The sequence below is a fragment of the Tachyglossus aculeatus genome, chromosome 9 (genome assembly GCF_015852505.1).
Source record: "Tachyglossus aculeatus isolate mTacAcu1 chromosome 9, mTacAcu1.pri, whole genome shotgun sequence".
In the NCBI taxonomy this organism is placed as follows: Eukaryota; Metazoa; Chordata; class Mammalia; order Monotremata; family Tachyglossidae; genus Tachyglossus; species Tachyglossus aculeatus.
The window spans coordinates 13,763,188-13,784,708 of record NC_052074.1 but is presented as its reverse complement, the minus strand read 5'-3'; the positions used below and the strand labels follow the sequence as shown (position 1 = coordinate 13,784,708).

Genomic DNA, 21,521 nt, shown 5'->3' with positions numbered 1-21,521 from the left:
AATTTCCTATTACTACATAAAGGTGCAGATTCCCCCACTGGTGATTGATTGATAAGTTGTAGCACAGGATCTAGATGGCAGAGGCCGAGTCCTTTCATTAGAGTTGTAAGTGGACAAGCACTTCGTACAGGGTGGTTCTGCATGACTGGTGTTCAGATAATGTTGATATCGAAATAGGGCATCGTTGTCCAAACTAATAGAAACGGGCTGTTTTGGAAAATAATTTTAAAAAGTGGAATTCTGTCCATCACAGGTTCATTACCACACCGTGCCCTGTCCTAGGGGACAGAGCGCACGTCTGGGAGTCCGAATGACCTGAGTTTCCACCACTTGTCTGTGGAAGTGTGACCTTGGACAAGTCACTTCACTATGCTTGTTAAACTTTTTCTCTCTCTCCATAAAGAAACTGGGAATTCACTGAAATGTGTGTTGTACCCGCTGCCCTCCCAGGCTGAGGATTGGGGCGAGAGTTTGCAGGTGGACCTAGGTTCCATTCTTTGCTAGGGAGCTTGGTTGTAACCAGTGATATGACTGAGGTTTCATTCCCCCATACGATGATCGTCGAAAATGAAATCTTACCCATTCTTTCCCTTTTGAGATAATGAACCATGTCCACGTTATATATTTGATAATGGAATTTATTTAGGGCTCCAGATCTTAAGCCTTTAGGATCAAAATTTCCAGGATCTCAACAGGAAAAAAAAAAGACTAGTGACAGTTTTACTTTCACTGATTCCTTATAACTGCTTTATGAACCCGTTTTATGTTGTTTGCCAAGCACATTTACTCGGCAAGTAGAGCATGCCACACGACACCCCTGCAGAGAAGGTTTGGAGAACCTCATTTTAGCCCTGAATCGTTTGTCCCGAGTCACAAAGCAAGGTGGAGGCAAAACCAGCCCCGACTGTCCCACGCTTACACCACACCCAGTCATATTCAGGCATAGTAGCAACTTAGTCACTGAAAAATCCTGATTTTAAAAAAATACAACCCAAAACTGCCTAGATAATTCAGATCTAAAAACTGCTTAGGCATTAGGTCAGTTTTCCTCTAAATGAGGAATTCTACCTACTTTCTGCTGTCAGTAATGAGAGTAGTTATTGTTTCTTAAACAGTAGGGATAAGTTAGGAGTTTGTATTTAAATAGTATAAAAGCTATTAAGCGACCCCCCCCAAGCTCAGTGTGACTAGCTTTGCTCTCCTTAGGAATCCAGATGAGAATGAAGGGAGACTCTAAGTGTCTTATGCACTGACAGTCCCACGGTTTCTTCAGAGCGACCGCCTACGAGCCCGGCCGACCCGCTCCTGCATCTGGGAATTAGAATCTTTCCGCTGCTCTGCTAGCCACGGCCCGAATGTTACCGTAAACCTTTGATGGGGGATTGCCTGGAGGGAGGAGAAGAGAAAAAAATAAACGTAAGTCAAGCCCTTCACAGATGCTACGGGTAATGACGAACACAGCTGTAAACTCCTTGAAGGCGGGGATCCTATCTACTGTACTGTACTCTCCGAAGAGATTACAGTGCTCTGCACACGGTAAGTGCTCAAATGGTATTCATTCATATGTATTGAGCGCTTACTGTGTGCAGAGCACTGGACTAAACGCTTGGGAAGTACAAGTTGGCAACAGATAGAGACGGTCCCTACCCAACAGTGGGCTCACGGTCAGTGGTCACCAATCTAAGGGAAGGAGCTGCCACCATCCACCCAAATGAGACAGCTGCACTTCTTAAAAGCAACCTAACAGCCCCCCCTCCATGATTTGCTGGAATTATGCGACTTTGTTTGAATCTCGTTTCCCTGACACCTGTCTTCTGCTTCAGGGCAAATGACTGTGGTTCTAAAGCTATGGAAGAGTGATGTCTTTCTCCCGCTAGTTCAAAGTCCAAGTGGGTGATTCCCACCGGGCTTAGTCTCCCCAAACCCTAGGGAGGGTTTTCTCCTGGCCCAAGGCACCTCAATTATTCATCCACCTGAAAGCCGGATATTCCCTTCAGTGTCCAAGGGAAAGAGGGCAAAGTGGATGGCTTTGCTCCTTTCACAGGCAACTTAGGGATCTCTAACTGGATCTACACGCACAGCCCTGGTGACCCCCCCAGCCCCACAACCCTTTCTTTCCCCTTTCCTTTTCTACCTTGACCGGCCTGTAACTGGCTGACCACGTACGGTCCCGGGCTCCCCATTAAGGTGTTTTCTGAAAAGAGCTCAAAGGTTTCACCGGCGCTTACCTAGGATGAGGTTGCAAATGGCCGTTCGCGCCATCTTGATGTTTTGGAAAGAGCCAAGGATGTGAACCTTCCTGGAAGGGGGACACACACACACAAAAAGCAGAGGAAGGGAGTTACACAAAACCTCTTCTTAGGAGTTGACTTCCTAGCTACGTTACCCTCCCTCCACCCGATTTGCTTGTATCCACCCCGGTGCTTAATACAGTGAGCCCGTTGTTGGGTAGGTACTGTCTCTCTCTGTGTTGCCGACTTGTAAGCGCTTAGTACAGTGCTCAATAAATACGACCGAATGAATAATACAGTCTGGCACAGAGTAAGCACTTAACAAATGCCATAATTATCATGATTATCCACGTGTGAAAGGGCATCAGCCAGCTGAATAAAATGACTGAAGCCCAATCAACCACTTGTATTTACTGAGTGCTTATGTGCAGAACACTGTACTGAGCGCTTGGGAGAGTACAATACAACAGATTCAGCAGACACTTGGCCTGCCCAAACCGTCACCACCCCAGCCACCCTTCCTTTGACACGTTAGCGGCAATCCTGCAAACCCTCCGGGTCTTGACCCATCGATTTTATTGATTTATCTTGGAACACAAAGGGACATTCGTGTATTTGTGCACGGGTGTACCTATGCATTTTTCAACTACTCCTCATCTACGTAATATACAAATATATTTCAAAAGAGACATCGGGGCCTGGATTTTGCAGCGCAAATTCATTCTCCTCGTTCAGGGCTTCGTTCATTCGCTTCGTTTCAGGGCTTGATGAATCCTGCGTAAACCCCTCTACCATCTGTCGCCATTTGCAGTCCCCGTGGGGAGATCAACTTCAAACTTAATTAGGGCTAATCCACACTTTGCACTCTTACTTTAAGCACCTTTTGCGTTCTCTAAGAGATCGTAGGGGGTTACTCTCTGCCTGCTGCTCACCTTGGGTTTGCAAGCTCCTGCTGCCTTTCATTAGAAGATATTTCTGGAGGAAAATCCCTCCCGGAATATTCCAAATGGGCTCCAGCTCAAGCTGGAGAAGCCAAACGTGCAGCTACCCCACCTGGGGCCTCGGAAGAAACCTCGGCCGCTCTGCACACTGCCGCGGACTCGTAACGAGAGCGAATAATGGGATTTCTGAAATGTCCCCGTCCGCTTCCTCTGCAAACAGATCCGGTTCCTGGGCCGTACTCCCAGACTCATCAAACTGACAGGTGGAATCCCAGCTTTTGGATCTACCGTGGGTATCTTATACACAAATGAATACTGCATTTCTTCAACTTAATCCGCCCAATCAACTTCTCCCATAATGGACTAGGCGTAAATTGATGAGATTTCCTAAGATGGGTTTACTCACAAGTCAGCTAGCACTATCCGGGTCCGGGTCACATTTTCTATGGTGAATTTGGTTTTCCCTCCTTTCCCGGCAATTCTTCCGATTGCTCTGGAGAGATGGTCCCCTTTCAAAGGTTTAACTGACGCAGAAGAGAAACAGTAAGTGAAACAGGGATCGGACGGTCAGCGAAACCCTCTCCGGGGCTCCATCCATTTTCAAAGCAAACGCCCTGCTCTCGGGATTTCCCACCCTCTCCGTTATCTGACGCGCGTTCAAAATCAAGCACGTCCGACATTTCAGAAAATGCCGTGTGGGAAACGGAAAGATAACGGAGCGCAGGACAGACGCCCCAATTCACTCACCGTCTGTGATTTCAAAGCTCTCCAGAAAGAGATCATCTAATCGGATGAGAGCGAGGGCGTCCTAAAATACGAAGGGGGCAGAGTTAATTCCGAGCCGACGCTTGGCACCACCCCAATGCTTGGTGCCGCCCTTGGCGCAGCCAAGTGCCTAACGCGTATTACAGTTATTATTTCGTGGACTATGGTGGAAGCCAAGCAGTTTCAGGGTTTAAGGCTGCGTGGTGGCATTTTCTCCAGCGCAAGCCAGTGACGACTTCTGGCTAGCAGAAGACACCCCTGGGCTTGGGCCCGTACCCCAGGTCTCCCTACAGCCAATGGGTCTAGCAGCACTACCAAGGGGGAAGCTGCCACGGGACCAAAACGGCATTTTTTCCTTCCTGCTGCCAGTGGGAAAGATAGAGCAGTTGTTCTGTTCCCACCGGAATGCAGCTCATGTATTCTCATCTTCTGAGGATGCGAAGAGAAAATTAGGCAATGAAAAACCCGCAATTCGCTATTATCCAGAGACCTTCCACCTGTAGATTCCTCCCACCAAAGAAAAAAAGAACTTCTGTGAAAGGTGAAAAGAACTCTATAATTCTAGATCACCGACCCATTAGAACTTTCTGCTGTTTCTTCATGTCTGTTCTAGATTTCAAGACCAGTCGTGGGAGCCGGCCCATGAAACTACTTACCTCCACCTGAAATCCCAGAATAAAAGCTTTCACAAAGTCAGCAGCTTTGGTCAGGGCACTTATATCTTTTGTTTCTTTGCAAGTCTGCAAGGACACACAAAACCAGGGTGAGAATCAAAATGCAGGGTTATGACAATTATCTGCAGGCATGAGCGAGACGAGGTGGGAGAAAAGTAGAAGAGGCCTTTCCCAAGTAGCACAATAAGATCCCTCCCCACCCAATTCTGTCAACTGGATGAGAAACACGGGCCTGGGAACTTAACCCAGCTCTCTCCGGTATTCATTGACTTAGAACAGGGGTGAACCTACAGGCAACCGAGGGATACACACAACTTGCGATTTCCAACCAACAACTGTCCTGGCTACCTACTAAGAATGTCCAGAAAAACCGGTCCATTGGGGGGATTTGATGTGAGCAGGGCTGGATCCTACAGGAAACTGGTGACAGTCCTAAATGACCATCACCAGAACTGACCTGTGGACCGTGCAGCCGTGCAAACCTGAAACGGATTAATGCCACAGCCCCCCTTCATCCAGCCATTTGAGGGGTGGCTATTCACGCCTCCGAGGCCAACTTCATTCAGTCGCATTTACCGAGTGCTTACTGTGTGCACAGCACTGTACTAAGCGCTTGGAAAGTACAATTTGGCAACTTGAAGCCAATTACCAGCCACAGCAGGTGCAATTAAGGCTCCTGAATTTTTCTTTCCGTGAAACAGCGTGGCTTAGGGGAGAGCGCACAGGCCTGGGAGGACCTAGATTCTAATCCCGGCTCCGCCATGTGTCTCCTGGCTGACTCTGGGCACATCGCTTAACTTCTCCGGGCCTCAGTTCCCCCATCCGTCCAGTGGGGATCAAGACCGTGAAACCCACACGGAACGTGGACTGTGTCCAACCTCGTTAGCTGCGTCTACCCTAGCGCTTCCAACAGTGCTGGACCCATAGTAAGCACTTAACAAATATCGTTAAAAACAAATGGGCAGAGGATCACACTGCCTCCCCACTTCTCAAGAACCTTGTGGCGGTTGCCCATCCACCCCTGCATCAAACAGAAACTCCTTTCCATCGGCTTTAAAGTGTTCGATGGGCTCGCCCCTCTCCCCCCTCACCTCACTGGTCTCTTGCTATAAGCCAGCTTGCCTCTTTTACCACTTACTGTATCTCCACCTCGTTGATCTCGATCCCTGGCCCACATCCTCCCTCTGCCTTGGAGCTTCCTCGCCCTTCATATCCAACAGACACCCCCCCGCCCCGCCAACTTTCAAAGTATTAAAACTCATCTCCTCCAAGAGGCCTCCCCTTACAAAGCCCTAACCTCCCCCTCTTCACCTTCCCTTCTGCACCACCGAGGCACTCGGGTCTGTACCCCTTAAAAACACCAAACATTCACCCCGGCCCTAAAGCGCTTCTGTTCACATCCTTATACTCTCCCATCTCCCCTATCTCTAATTTTTAAAATTAACTTATATGCCACAGATTAATTTCCCCAACAGCATTTTAGCCAAATACTAAACTGCAGAATTAAGTGCGCTCAAACGGAGGGGAAAAGCGTGTTTAAAGCCAAAGTGAACTTTGCAGTTTGATCTCCAAGTGAGAGAGCCCGGAAGAAATCCTGACATTAAAACCCAGTAGCGATACCGTGGAAGAGTGAAGAGGACATTAGAGCGGGGGACCACGGCACTTAAAAATCTTCAACTTCTTTCCCAAGCTAATCTGGGATCATAATAGGACCTTAATCTTTCGCTCTTTAGCAAAACAGTGGCTTAGTTTAGATTCTCTAACTAGGGGATAATTGAATGAAGTCGGTTACTAGGCCTACGCTCCATCTTCCAAGTCTGTTGATGGGATTTCTCCAATTCAATGGAGCAGCTTGGCCGAGCGGAAAGAGCCCGCGTCTGGGAGTTAAGGGACCCAAGTTCAAATCCCAGCTCTACTAATTGCTTGCTGGGTGGGCCTGGGCAAGTCACTTAAACTTCTCTGAATCTCAATTCCCTCAACTGTAAAAAAAGGGGATTAGATACCTGGTCTCCCTCCCACTTAAGACTGTATACCCCACGTTGGGTAAGGACCGTGTCCAACCTCATCAACTTGTATCTACCACATCGCTTAAAACTGTGCTTAACAAATATGATATTTTGCTGTTCTATGGAAATCTCCATTTTCATGGAAACAAAGACGTAGGTTCAAAACTGCTATCCGTGCTACGAAGTCCTGGAACAGAGTAATATTTTTCTAATGCCCTCAGCCTGGCCAAAAGGCCTTATCCTACTATTTTCCAGATAAAATGGTATTCAGGGAGGCAAGCTAAAGTCTGCCAAAGCTTGGAACGGTCACATTTCAAAACCTTCCACCATTGCTTCCAGCATCCCACATAGCAATCCCCAAGGAATTTTAATTTGGAATACTATAAAATTAAGAAAGGATCTCCTAAAACTTTAAGACCTTTTAGGCTCCAAGAAGCTCTTATTGGTAAAAGAAGGAAAGGGTTGATCATCATCAATCATCATCATCAATCGTATTTATTGAGCGCTTACTATGTGCAGAGCACTGTACTAAGCGCTTGGGAAGTACAAATTGGCAACATACAGAGACAGTCCCTACCCAACGGTGGGCTCACAGTCTAAAAGATCAAACACCTTAAAAATGCTGACAGAAGAAGATCACTTCCTGCAGAAGCTTAAAAGGATGCAAGTTTTCCTTACCCTGATTTCCACATTTCTTGACTTTAAGTTAAATCGTATCTGAAGTTCTAAGTGTTCTACGATAGGCGTGAATATTTTCATCCAGTTCTCTTTCAGTGGTGTGTATCTGTGCGCTGGAACGGGAATTCTCCGCATTTCACTCTTGCCGCCCTACGGGGAAAAAAACCAACGACCGAAAAACACCCGTATTTATATTTAGTCCCACTGCTTCTTTCTTCACCCCACCTCCAGAACGTGTCCCTTCCTCGCCACCCAGACTGGCAGCGTGCCGGCCCAGCACTCGCCACGCACTCCCTGCCTCGACTTCCACATCAGCCTCCTGTCTTTAGTTCACTCACTCTGCTGCTTGAATCATTTTTCGGCGTTCAAACGCTAACGTCACCTAAAATGCTGCACGGGGGTTGCCAAAAATGCTCCCCTCCGAAGAACCGTTGCTTGCGTTTTTGCAAAAAGGCCTGATCCGCTCTCCATGAGGAGATCCCGGACTTGGGAGTCGGAGGTCGTGGGTTCTAATCGCGGCTCCGCCGCTTGTCAGCTGTGGGACTTTGGGCAAGTCCCTTCGCTTCTCTGGGCCTCAGTCCCCTCATCTGGAAAATGGGGATTGAGATCGCGAGCCCCACGTGGGACAAACTCAGAGGTCATGGGTTCTAATCCCGGCGCTGCCGCTTGTCAGCTGTGGGACTCTGGGCACGTCCCTTCACTTTTCTCTTAGAGAAGCAGCATGGCTCAGTGGAAAGAGCCCGGGCTTTGGAGTCGGAGGTCATGGGTTCTAATCCTGGCTCTGCTGCTTGTCAGCTGTGGGATTCTCGGCACGTTAATATGTTTTGTTTTGTCGTCTGTCTCCTCCTTCTAGGCTGTGAGCCCACTGTTGGGTAGGGACTGTCTCTAGATGCTGACAACTCGGGACTTCCCAAGCGCTTAGTCCAGTGCTCTGCACACAGTAAGCGCTCAGTAAATACGATTGAATGAATGAACTTGTACTTCCCAAGAGCTTAGTCCAGTGCTCTGCACACAGTAAGCGCTCAGTCAATATGATTGAATGAACTTGTCCTTCCCAAGCGCTTAGTCCAGTGCTCTGCACACAGTAAGTGCTCAGTCAATACGACTGAATGAACTTGTCCTTCCCAAGCGCTTAGTCCAATGCTCTGCACACAGTAAGCGCCCAATAAATACGACTGAATGAACTTGTACTTCTCAGGCGCTTAGTCCAGTGCTCTGCACACAGTGAGCGCTCAATCAATACGACTGACTGACTAAAGCAGCGTGGCTCAGTGGCAAGAGCCCGGGCTTTGGAGTCGGAGGTCATGGGTTCGAATCCCGCCTCCGCCACATGTCTGCTGTGCGACCTCAGTCACTTCACTTCTCTGACCCCACTGGCTTAAATCGCAATAAATACGATTGAGTGAATGAATGAATGAATGAATGAATGAATATGTATATATGTTTGTACATATTTACTTATTTTACTTGTACATATTTACTGTATTTGTTGTATTTTGTTAATATGTTTTGTTGTTTGTATCCCCCTTCTAGACTGTGAGCCCGTTGTTGGGTAGGGACCGTCTCTAGATGTTGCCAACTTGTCCTTCCCAAGCGTTTAGTCCAGTGCTCTGCACACAGTAAGCACTCACTAAATACGATTAATGAATGAATGAATGAATGAATGAATGGCTTTCTAGACTGTGAGCCCACTGTTGGGCAGGGACTGTCTCTGTATGTTGCCAACTTGGACTTGCCAAGCGCTTAGTACGGTGCTCTGCACACAGTAGGTGCTCAATAAATACGCCTGATGGATTGACTGATTGAGCCTCAGTTCCCTCATCTGGAAAACGGGGATTTTCGGAGAAGCAGCGTGGCTCTGTGGGAAAGAGCCCGGGCTTTGGAGTCGGAGGTCACGGGTTCGAATCCCACTCCGCCACTTACTACTTGTGTGACCTTGGGCCAGTCACTTCATACGTATTTATTGAGCGCTTACTATGTGCAGAGCACTGTACTATGCGCTTGGGAAGTATACAAATTGGCAACACACAGAGACAGTCCCTACCCAACAGTGGGCTCACAGTCTAAAAGGGGGAGACAGAGAACAAAACCAAACATACCAACAAAACAAAATAAGTAGAATAGATATGTACAAGTAAAATAGAGTAATAAACACGTACAAACATATATACAGGTGCTGCGGAGTGAAGTGGAGTGTGCTTCACTTCTCCGGGCCTCAGTTCCCTCATCTGTCAAATGGGGATGAAGACTGTGGGCCACATGGGGGACCACCTGATCACCTTGTAACCTCCCCAGCGCTTAGAGCAGTGCTTGGCACAGAGTAATAGCTTAAAAAAATGCCATTATTATGGGTTCGAATCCCGGCTCCGCCACATGTCTGCTGTGTGACCTTGGGCAAGTCACTTAACTTCTATGATTATGAAGGCCGTGAGCCTGACAGGGGACGACCTCATCATCATCATCATCATCAATCGTATTTGAGCACTTACTATGTGCAGAGCACTGTACTAAGCGCTTAGGAAATACAAATTGGCAACATATAGAGACAGTCCCTACCCAACAGTGGGCTCACAGTCTAAAAGGGGGAGACAGAGAACAAAACCAAACGTACCAACAAAACAAAATAAGTAGAATAGATATGTACAAGTAAAATAAATAAATAAATAGAGTAATAAATATGTACAAACATATATACAGGTGCTGTGGAGTGAAGTGGAGTGTGCTTCACTTCTCCGGGCCTCGGTTCCCTCATCTGTCAAATGGGGATGAAGACTGTGAGTCCCATGGGGGACCACCTGATCAATCAATCATATTTATTGAGCGCTTACTGTGTGCAGAGCACTGTACTAAGCGCTTGGGAAGGACAAATTGGCAACATCTAGAGACAGTCCCTCCCCAACAGTGGGCTCACAGTCTAAAAGGGGGAGGCGGAGAACAAAACCAAACGTACCAACAAAACAAAATAAGTAGAATAGATATATACAAGTAAAATAAATAAATACATAGAATAATAAACATGTACAAACATATACACATATATACAGGTGCTGTGGAGTGAAGTGGAGTGTACTTCACTTCTCCGGGCCTCAGTTCCCTCATCTGTCAAATGGGGATGAAGACTGTGAGCCCCATGGGGGACCACCTAATCAATCAATCATATTTATCGAGCGCTTACTACGTGCAGAGCACCGTACTAAGCGCTTGGGAAGGACAAATTGGCAACACATAGAGACAGTCCCTACCCCACAGTGGGCTCCCAGTCTAAAAGGGGGAGACAGAGAACAAAACCAAACGTACCAACAAAATAAATAGAATAGCTATGTACAAATAAAATAGAGTAAAAAAAATCTGTACAAACATATATACATATATACAGGTGCTGTGGGGAAGGGAAGGAGGTAAGATGGGGGGGATGGAGCCCCTCCCGGCGCTTAGAACAGTGCTGGGCATATAGTAAGCGCTTCCCAAATGCCATTATTATTATGAGGGAGGGAGGGTGGCCGCCCACCTGCAGTCCGGCGGCAGAGATGGCGGGGAAGTCGGGTCTCTTCAGGGGCGGGGGAGGGGGCTCCCCGGGCTCCATTGGGCCGCCGCCCGCCTCAGCCCGACGCTTCTGCGCCCGCCGGCCGCCATGACGGGAAACACGGGTAAAGCCGTCTCCTCCGTCCTCCGCCCCGTCCTCAACCCGCTCCTCCATGGCCGCCTCGCCGCCCTTCTCCTCCCGCGCCCGCGTGAGGCGCCGCCGGAAGTGGGCCCCGCCGGAAGTAGGGATCCCCACCGGAAGTGCCCCCCCGAAGCCCCGCCCTGCCCGACCGTCCGCCCGACTTCCGCCCGCTTCCCGCCGGAAGTCGAAGGAGGGCGGCCCCCGCCGGTCCGGCCTGAGGCGACTGAATCGATCGTATTGATTGAGCGCCTACTGCGTGCAGAGCGCTGGACTAAGCGCTTGGGAAGTCCAAGCCGGCAACATAGAGAGACGGTCCCTAATCAATCAATCGTATTTATTGAGCGCTTACTATGTGCAGAACACTGGACTAAGCGCTTGGGAAGTACAAGTTGGCAACATCTAGAGACAGCCCCTACCCAACAGTGGGCTCACAGTCTAGAAGTCTATCTCTCTACAGATTTATTACTCTATTTTACTTGTCCATATTTATTATTTATGTTGTTGATGATCATCATCATCGATCGTATTTATTGAGCGCTTACTGTGTGCAGAGCACTAGACTAAGCGCTTGGGAAGGACAGATTGGCAACATCTAGAGACAGCCCCTACCCAACAGTGGGCTCACAGTCTAGAAGTCTATCTCTGTACAGACTTATTACTCTATTTTACTTGTACCTATTTATTATTTATGTTGTTAATCATCATCATCATCAATCGTATTTATTGAGCGCTTACTGTGTGCAGAGCACTGGACTAAGCGCTTGGGAAGTACAGATTGGCAACATCTAGAGACAGTCCCTACCCAACAGTGGGCTCACAGTCTAGAAGGGGGAGACGGAGAACAAAACCGAACATACTAACAAAATGAATAGATATGTACAAGTAAAATAAATAGAGTAATAAATATGTACAAGCATATCTACATATATACAGGTGCAGTGGGGAAGGGAAGGAGGTAAGATGGGGGGTGGACAGGGGGACGAGGGGGAGAGGAAGGAAGGGGCTCAGTTCGGGAAGGCCTCCTGGAGGAGGTGAGCTCTCAGTAGGGCCTTAAAGGGAGGAAGAGAGCCAGCTTGGCGGAGGGGCAGAGGGATTGGGGGCATTCCAGGCCCGGGGGAGGACGTGGGCCGGGGGTCGACGGCGGGACAGGCGAGAACGAGGCCTAACGGTGAGGAGATTAGGGGCAGAGGAGCGGAGGGTCCCTACCCAACAGTGGGCTAAATCCTGCCCAGACTGAGCCCCCTTCCTCCCCTCCCCCTAATAATCAATCAATCCATCGTATTTATTGAGCGCTTACTGTGTGCAGAGCACTGTACTAAGCGCTTGGGAAGTCCAAGTTGGCAACATATAGAGACAGTCCCTACCCAACAGTGGGCTAAATCCTGCCCAGGCTGAGCCCCCTCCCTCCTCTCCCCCTAATAATCAATCAATCAATCCATCGTATTTATTGAGCACTTACAGTGTGCAGAGCACTGGACTAAGCGCTTGGGAAGTAGAAGTCGGCGACATCTAGAGACGGTCCCTACCCAACAGTGGGCTCACAGTCTAGAAGGGGGAGACAGACAACAAAACAAAACATATTCACAAAATAAAATAAATAGATACGTACAAGCAAAATAAATAAATAGAGTAATATAGTATATTGTACATATTGTACATATGTTACATGTACAATATATGTATATATGTATACATGTATATCATCAATCGTATTTATTAAGCGCTATGTGCAGAGCACTGTATACATATATATATATATATATATATATAGGATGGGGCGTGGCCTAGTGGAAAATGGGCTGGTCCCGGCGGGGTGTGGGCGTGGCCTAGGAGCCAATAGGGTGCGTCCCGGCAGGATGGGGGCGTGGTCTAGGGGGCAGTGGGCGTGCCCCGGCGGGAGGGGGCTTGGTCTAGGAGCCAACGGCCGGGTCCCGGAGGGGTGTGGGCGTTGCCTAGGAGCCAATAGGCCCGTCCCGGCAGGCTGGGGGCGTGGTCTAGGGGAAATCAATCAATCAATCAATCAATCAATCGTATTTATTGAGCGCTTACTATGTGCAGAGCACTGTACTAAGCGCTTGGGAAGTACAAATTGGCATCACATAGAGACAGTCCCTACCCAACAGTGGGCTCACAGTCTAAAAGGGGGAGACAGAGAACAGAACCAAACATACCAACAAAATAAAATAAGTAGGATAGAAATGTACAAGTAAAATAAATAAATAAATAAATAAATAAATAGAGTAATAAATATGTACAACCATATATACATATATACAGGTGCTGTGGGGAAGGGAAGGAGGTAAGACGGGGGGATGGAGAGGGGGACGAGGGGGAGAGGAAAGAAGGGGCTCAGTCTGGGAAGGCCTCCTGGAGGAGGTGAGCTCTCAGCAGGGCCTTGAAGGGAGGAAGAGAGCTAGCTTGGCGGATGGGCAGAGGGAACAGGGCATTCCAGGCCCGGGGGAGGACGTGGGCCGGGGGTCGATGGCGGGACAGGCGAGAACGAGGTACGGTGAGGAGATTAGCGGCGGAGGAGCGGAGGGTGAGGACTGGGCTGGAGAAGGAAGGAGAGAAGGGAGGTGAGGTAGGAGGGGGCGAGGGGATGGACAGCCTTGAAGCCCAGGGTGAGGAGTCTAGAAGCCAATGGGCTTGTCCCGGAGGGTTGTAGGCGTGGTCTAGGAGCCAATGGGCTTGTCCCTGCGGGTTGCGGGCGTGGCCTAGGGGCCAATGGGTGCGTCCCGGCGGGCTTAGGAGCCAATGGGCTCTTCCCGGCGGGGTGTGGGCGTGGTCTAGAAGCCAATGGGCTTGTCCCGGAGGGTTGTAGGCGTGGTCTAGGAGTCAATGGGCTTGTCCCTGCGGGTTGCGGGCGTGGCCTACGGGCCAATGGGAGCGTCCCGGCGGGGTGTGGGCGTGGTCTAGGGGCCAATGGGGGCGTCCCGGCGGGGTGTGGGCGTGGCTTAGGTGCCAATGGAAGCGTCCCGGGAGTGTGGGCGTGGTCTAGGGGCTAATGGGGGCGTCCCGGAGGGGTTCGGGCGTGGCCTAAGGGCCAATGGGAGCGCCCCGGCGGGGTGTGGCCGTAGCCTAGAAGCCAATGGGCGCGTCCCTGCGGGGTGTGGGCGGGGTCTAGAGGGCAACGGGGGCGTCCCTGCGGGGTGTGGGCGGAGCGCGGAGGTTGGCGGTTTGGGGGCGGGTCCTCGGGGTCAGGGGTCGGGGGTCAGGGGTCGGGGGGCGGGGCGTCCCGGGCGGTTTTGGGGTCCGGGGGTCCCGTCCGGGGCGTCATGGAGAAGCCGCAGATCATCGCGCACATCCAGCAGGGCCTCCACTACACCGTGTTCGACTGCAAGTGGGTGCCCTGCAGCGCCAAGTTCGTGGCCCTGGGCAGCCTGGCCCGCGGCGGAGGCCTCGTCCAGCTCTACGAGATCCAGCACGGACGAGTCCGGTTGCTGCGGGAGGTAGGTGGGGACCGGGGGGACGAGGGGAGGTCGGTCTGCGGCCCGCCGGCGCGGGGGAAAAGAGCCCGCGGGGGTCGTGGGTTCGAATCCCGACCCCCGTCGGCTGGCCGACTTTGGCCCAGTCCCTTCGCTTCTCCGGGCCTCAGTCCCCTCATCTGGAAAATGGGGATGAACACTGGGAGCCCCCCCCCGTGGGACAACCTCATCACCTTGGAACCTCCCCGGCGCTTAGAACGGCGCCCTGCGCAGAGTAAGCGCTTAACAAGTACCATTCAATCGTATTCATTCATTCATTCAGTCGTATTGATTGAGCGCGTACTGTGTGCAGAGCGCTGGACTGAGCGCTTGGGAAGGACAAGTTCATTCAATCGTATTGATTGAGCGCTTACTGTGTGCAGAGCGCTGGACTAAGCGCTTGGGTTTTAGACTGTGAGCCCACTGTTGGGTAGGGCCTGTGTCTATATGTTGCCAACTTGTACTTCCCAGCGCTTAGTACAGTGCTCTGCACACAGTAAGCGCTCAATAAATACGATTGATGCTGATGATGACAAGTTCATTCAGTCGTATTGATTGAGCGTTTACTGTGTGCAGAGCGCTGGACTAAGCGCTTGGGAAGGACAAGTTCATTCATTCAGTCGTATTTATTGAGCATTTACCGTGTGCGGAGCGCTGGACTAAGCGCTTGGGAAGGACAAGTTCGTTCATTCATTCAGTCGTATTTATTGAGCGCTTACTGTGTGCAGAGCGCTGGACTAAGCGCTTGGGAAGGACAAGTTCGTTCATTCAATCAATCGTATTGATTGAGCGCTTACTGTGTGCAGAGCGCTGGACTAAGCGCTTGGGAAGGACAAGTTCATTCATTCATTCAATCGTATTTATTTATTGAGCGCTTACTGTGTGCAGAGCACTGGGCTAAGCGCTTGGGAAGGACAAGTTCATTCATTCAGTCGTATTTATTGAGCGCTTACTCTGTGCAGAGCGCTGGACTAAGCGCTTGGGAAAGACAAGTTCATTCATTCATTCAATCGTATTTATTTATTGAGTGCTTACTGTGTGCAGAGCACTGGACTAAGCACTTGGGAAGGACAAGTTCATTCATTCATTCAGTCGTATTTATTGAGCACTTACTCTGTGCAGAGCGCTGGACCAAGTGCTTGGGAAGGACAAGTTCATTTATTCATTCAGTCATATTGATCGAGCACTTACTGTGTGCAGAGCGCTGGACTAAGCACTTGGGAAGGACAAGTTCATTCATTCATTCATTCAATCTTATTTATTGAGCGCTTACTGTGTGCAGAGCGCTGGACTAAGCACTTGGGAAGGACAAATTCATTCATTCAGTCGTATTTATTGAGCGCTTACTCTGTGCAGAGCGCTGGACCAAGCGCTTGGGGAAGGACAAGTTCATTCATTCATTCAGTCGTATTGATCGAGCGCTTACTGTGTGCAGAGCGCTGGACTAAGCGCTTGGGAAGGACAAGTTGGCAGCATCTAGAGACGGGCCCTACCCAACGGCGGGCTCACAGTCTAGAAAGGGGAGACAGACAACAAAACAAAACATACTAACCAAAGAAAATAAACAGAATAAAGATGTACAAATAGAGTAGTGATAAAGTAGAGCAATAATAAGATAAATAGAGTAATAGTAATAGTATTTATTGAACACTTACGGTGTGCAGAGCGCTGGACTAAGCGCTTGGGAAGGACAAGTTGGCAACATCTAGAGACGGGCCCTACCCAGCAGCGGGCTCACAGTCTAGAAGGGGGAGACGGACAACAAAACACAACATACTAACAAAATAAAATAAATAGAATAAATACGTACAAATAAAATACAGTAATGAAATAAATAGAGTAATAGTGATCGTATTTATTGAGCGCTTACTGTGTGCAGAGCGCTGGACTAAGCGCTTGGGAAGTCCAAGTTGGCAACATCTAGAGACGGGCCCTACCCATCAACGGGCTCACGGTCTGGAAGGGGGAGACAGACAACAAAACAAAACATGGAGACGGATGGAAACCGGCAAAACAAATAGAATTAAAGCTCTCTACACCGCATTAACGAAATAGAATAGTAAATATGGACAAGTCAAATAGAGTAATAAGTCTGTACAAATATATATACAAGCGCTGTGGGGAGGGGAAGGAGGTAGGCTGGGAGGGGGAGAGGAAAAAGGGGGCTGAGTGTGGGAAGGCCTCCTGGAGGAGGTGAGCTCTCAGTAGGGCTTTGAAGGGAGGAAGAGAGCTACCTTGGCGAATGTGCGGAAGGAGGGCCTTGGGCAAGTCACTTCACTTCTCTGGGCCTCAGTTACCTCATCTGGAAAATGGGGATGAGGACTGTGAGCCCCATGGGGGACAGCCCGATGATCTTTATCTGCCCCAGCACTTAGAATAGTTTTTGGCACATAGTAAGCGCTTAACAAACCCTTTGAGCCCGTTGTTGGGTAGGGACTGTTCCTATATGTTACCGACTTGTACTTCCCAAGCGCTTAGTCCAGTGCTCTGCACACAGTAAGCGCTCAATAAATGCGATTGAATGAGTGAATGAATATTATTATTATTATTGTTGTCTAAGAAACCGAGCCATTCATACCCATTTTACAGGTGAGGAAACTGAGGCCCCGGCTCACTCAGCCGGCGCGTGGCGGAGCCAGGATGAGAAGCAGCCTGCTGTAATAACAATAATAATGATGATGATGATGATGGTATTTGCTAAGCGCTTAGTAGGTGCCAAGCACTGTTCTAAGCGCTGGGGTAGATACAGGGTCATCAGTTTGTCTCATCAGTCCTAGTCCCCATTTTTACAGATGAGGTCACTGAGGCACGGGGAAGTGAAGCCGCTCGCCCAAAGTCACACAGCACACAAGTGGCGGAATCAGGATTGAAACCCATGACCTCCGACTCCCAAACCCGGGCTCTTTCCATTAAGCCCCGCTGCTTCTCTGTGGATAGTGGATAGAGCACAGTCCCGGGAGCCAGAAGGATGCGGGTTCTAATCCCAACTCTGCCACTTGGATGCTGTGTGACCCTGGGCAAGCCACTTCACTTCTCTGAGCTTCAGTTCCCTCATCTGTAAAATGGGGATGAAGCCTGTGAGCCCCATGTGGGACAACTTGTATCTATCTACCCCAGCACTTGGCACCTAGTCAGCACATAACAGATACCATTATTATTACTATTCTTCTTATTGTCTGGGCCTCAGTTCCCTCATCTGTAAAATGGGGATGAAGCCTGTGAGCCCCATGTGGGACAACTTGTATCTATCTACCCCAGCACTTGGCACCTAGTCAGCACATGACAGATACCATTATTATTACTATTCTTCTTATTGTCTGGGCCTCAGTTCCCTCATCTGTAAAATGGGGATGAAGCCTGTGAGCCCCATGTGGGACAACTTGTATCTATCTACCCCAGCACTTGGCACCTAGTCAGCACATGACAGATACCATTATTATTACTATTCTTCTTATTGTCTGGGCCTCAGTTCCCTCATCTGTAAAATGGGGATGAAGCCTGTGAGCCCCATGTGGGACAACTTGTATCTATCTACCCCAGCACTTGGCACCTAGTCAGCACATGACAGATACCATTATTATTACTATTCTTCTTATTGTCTGGGCCTCAGTTCCCTCATCTGTAAAATGGGGATGAAGCCTGTGAGCCCCATGTGGGACAACTTGTATCTATCTACCCCAGCACTTGGCACCTAGTAAGCACATAACAGATACCATTATTACTACTATTCTTCTTATTGTCTGGGCCTCAGTTCCCTCATCTGTAAAATGGGGATTAAGCCTGTGAGCCCCACGTGGGACAACTTGTATCTATCTACCCCCAGCACTTGGCACCTAATAAGCACATAACAAATACCATTATTATTACTATTCTTATTATTGTCTGGGCCTTGGTTCCCCCATCTGTAAAATGGAGATCGAGACTGTGAGCCCCATACGGGACAGGGGCCGTGTCCAACTTGATTTGCTTGTATCCACGTAGTACAGTGCCTGGCACATAGTAAGCGCTTAATAAATATTATTTTTATTGTTGGTATTATTATTAGAACCCGCATCTCATGGATCCCAGGCTCGTGTTCACTAGGCCCCCGTTGCTGGCTGTTTTTCCTCGACCACATTCCCTTCTCTTCTTCCCACTGCCTTCGGCTTCTCTCCACTTGCCATGCTGGAAAGTTGGGAATGAGACTGAGGAAGAAATTAAGATCAGGGGGAATAGAAGGCTATAGATAGTAGGAGAGTGTATGTATACTCCCTCTGGCCAGGGAACCCGTCACTTAGTTACTCTGTATTTCCCAAGCATCTAGTGCAGTGCACCGCTCACCGAGTGGGTGCTCAATAAATGCTACTTTCAGTCAATCAATGGTATTTATTGAGCACTTACCATATGCAGAGTACCGATCCTAAGCACTTGGGAGAGCACACTACAACGGAGTTGGTAGCCGCTTTCACGGCCACAAGGAGCTTACCATCTAGAGGATTACTATGATTTAGTTAGAGTACTCTAAAGTGCTCTGCACACAGTAAGCGCTCAATAAATACGATTGATTGATTGATTTAGAGCCAATAGCAATTTCTGCTTAATGTAGAGAGGATTGGGCAACCTTTGAGGAGTGGGGAGGAATAATAATAATGATGATGGTAATTGTTAAGTGCTTACCATGTGCAAAGCACTGTTCATTTACTTATTTAATTTATTTGTACATATCTATTCTATTTATTTTGTTAGTATGTTTGGTTTTGTTCTCTGTCTCCCCCTTTTAGACTGTGAGCCCACTGTTGGGTAGGGACTGTCTCTGTATGTTGCCAATTTGTACTTCCCAAGCGCTTAGTACAGTGCTCTGCACATAGTAAGCGCTCAATAAATACGATTGATGATGATGATGATGATGGGGAGGTTACAAGGTGATCAGGTTGCCCCACGGCGGGCTCACGGTCTTAATCCCCATTTTACCAATGAGGTCACTGAGGCACAGAGAAGTGAAGTGACTTGCCCATAGTCACACAGCTGACAATTGGCAGAGCCGGGATTTGAACCCACGACCTCTGACTCCCAAGCCCGTGCTCTTTCCACTGAGCCGTGCTGCTTCAATTAATGCTACTTTCATCATCATCATCATCAATCGTATTTATTGAGCGCTTACTATGTGCAGAGCACTGTACTAAGCGCTTGGGAAGTACAAATTGGCAACATATAGAGACAGTCCCTACCCAACAGTGGGCTCACAGTCTAAAGACTGTCAATCAGTGGTATTTATTGAGCACTTACCACATGCAGACTACTGATCTAAGCACTGATCTAACTGGTAGACAGTTTCCTGGCCACAAGGAGCTTACCATCTAGAGGATTATTATTACCTAGAGCCAGTAGTAATTTCAGCGTAATGGAGAGAGGATTGGGCAACCTTTGAGGAATGGGGAGGAGTGCCAACGATGCCCTGGAGAGGCTAATGTGTTAATCCCACCAGAATTAATTAATTCAGTTGTATTTATTGAGCGCTTATTGCGTGTAGAGCACTGTCCTAGGCGCTTGGAAAAGTACAACACAGCAACAAACAGTGACATTCGCTGCCTGGGCCCTTGAACCAGGGCAGGGCTTGAGTGGAGAGGTAAATTCAAGAACAATTCTGCCGTGTGACCCTGGGCAAGTCACTTCACTTCTCTGTGCCTCAGTTACCTCCTCTGTAAAATTCAAGAACAAGTCTTCACTCGCAGTGTTTTGGGACGGAAAGATTGTTGACCCTTTTCAGAAAGCGAGGAGGAGCGTTTGGGAAAGACCATGTCTTCTGTTTGATCTGTTGATCTGGAGGGGCCACGGGACCAAGACGTCCTGGGGTCAGGAAGAAATGAGACTGGAACGGGTGAGAGGCGGCGAGGCTTGGGGGAAAGAGCCCGGGCCCCGGAGTCGGTGGACCTGGGTTCTAATCCTGCCTCTGCCAGTTGTCTGCTTCATGACCTTGGACAGCACCTGTATATATGTATATATGTTTGTACATATTTATTACCCTATTTTACTTGTACATATCTATTCTGTTTTATTTTGTTAGTATGTTTGGTTTTGTTCTCTGTTTAGACTGTGAGCCCACTGTTGGGTAGGGACTGTCTCTATATGTTGCCAATTTGTACTTCCCAAGCGCTTAGTACAGTGCTCTGCACGTAGTAAGCGCTTAATAAATACGATTGATGATGATGATGGACAAGTCACTCAACTTCTCTATGCCTCAGTTACCTCATGGGTAGAATGGGGACTATGACTGTGAGCCCTTTGTGGGACATGGACTGTGTCCAACCTGATTAGCTTATATCTACCCCAGCACTTAGTACAGTGCCTGGCACATAGTAAGCACCTAACAAGTACCATTTTTTTAAAAAAAGTCCATCAGCCTAGAGGGGGTAGCTGAAGCCATGGAAGCAGGTGCTACCCACTCCTCACCCCCACAAAGCTAGTGTAAAGTGAGAAAAACAGAAGATCCTGATCAGAGCCTCTCGGGACTCCTCATCATCATCAATCGTATTTATTGAGCGCTTACTATGTGCAGAGCACTGTACTAAGCGCTTGGGAAGTACAAATTGGCAACATATAGAGACAGTCCCTACCCAACAGTGGGCTGACTCCTCTAGTTAGGGGGTGAGTCGTGGAGGCAAAACTTCTAGACCGGCAGCCCATTTTGGGGTCTCTATATGTTGCCGATTTGTACTTCCCAAGCGCCTAGTACAGTGCTCTGCACACAGTAAGCGCTCAATCAATACGACTGAATAAATGAAAACCTGAAAGAGATCGAGTGGCCAGAGAGTTGGGAGAACCAGGTGAGAATGGTCAGTAAAACCGATGATGGATAGTATGTTGTTGGGTTTTTTAAAGTGGTATTTATTAAGCCCTTACCCTGTGTCAACCCACTGTTCTAAGTGCAGGGGGTAGGTAATAATAATAATAATAATAATGATCGTATTTGTTAAGTGCTTACTATGTGCAAAGCACTGTTCTAAGCGCTGGGAAGGTTACAAGGTGATCAGGTTGTCCCACAGGGGGATCACGGTCTTAATCCCCATTTTATAGATGAGGGAACTGAGGCATAGAGAAGTTAAGTGACTTAATAATAAC

General features: G+C 48.7%; 2 protein-coding genes across 2 annotated transcripts in view; one reads left to right on the top strand and one right to left on the bottom strand.

Moving 5' to 3' along the window:
• Positions 1-620: 620 nt before the first annotated feature.
• On the bottom strand, positions 621-11,025 carry PNO1 (partner of NOB1 homolog). The gene is made up of 7 exons (XM_038751866.1): positions 10,804-11,025; positions 7,296-7,445; positions 4,594-4,677; positions 3,920-3,980; positions 3,579-3,696; positions 2,229-2,299; positions 621-1,386 (listed from the first exon to the last, which is right to left on the bottom strand). Exons 1-7 carry the CDS (start codon positions 10,990-10,992, stop codon positions 1,319-1,321), a joined length of 741 nt encoding a protein of 246 aa, XP_038607794.1. The 5' UTR covers positions 10,993-11,025; the 3' UTR covers positions 621-1,318.
• A 3,209-nt stretch (positions 11,026-14,234) lies between these two features.
• WDR92 (WD repeat domain 92) overlaps positions 14,235-21,521 on the top strand; it is a 30,633-nt gene continuing 23,346 nt past the window's right edge. Inside the window, exon 1 of the mRNA XM_038751861.1 lies at positions 14,235-14,408. Within this exon, the coding sequence (XP_038607789.1) occupies positions 14,235-14,408 (174 nt within the window). The remainder of the gene's footprint in view (positions 14,409-21,521) is intronic.

What these genes read in the sequence shown, in the direction of transcription:
- PNO1 (XM_038751866.1), bottom strand. Translation starts at nt 10,992, where the DNA reads ATGGAGGAGCGGGTTGAGGACGGGGCGGAGGACGGAGGAGACGGCTTT. An exon ending in TCTCTGCCGCCGGACTGCAG is followed by an intron (nt 7,446 to 10,803) that starts GTGGGCGGCCAC and finishes TTTTCCCCGTAG; the next exon opens with GGCGGCAAGAGTGAAATGCG. An exon ending in GAGCTTTGAAATCACAGACG is followed by an intron (nt 3,697 to 3,919) that starts GTGAGTGAATTG and finishes CTTCTGCGTCAG; the next exon opens with TTAAACCTTTGAAAGGGGAC.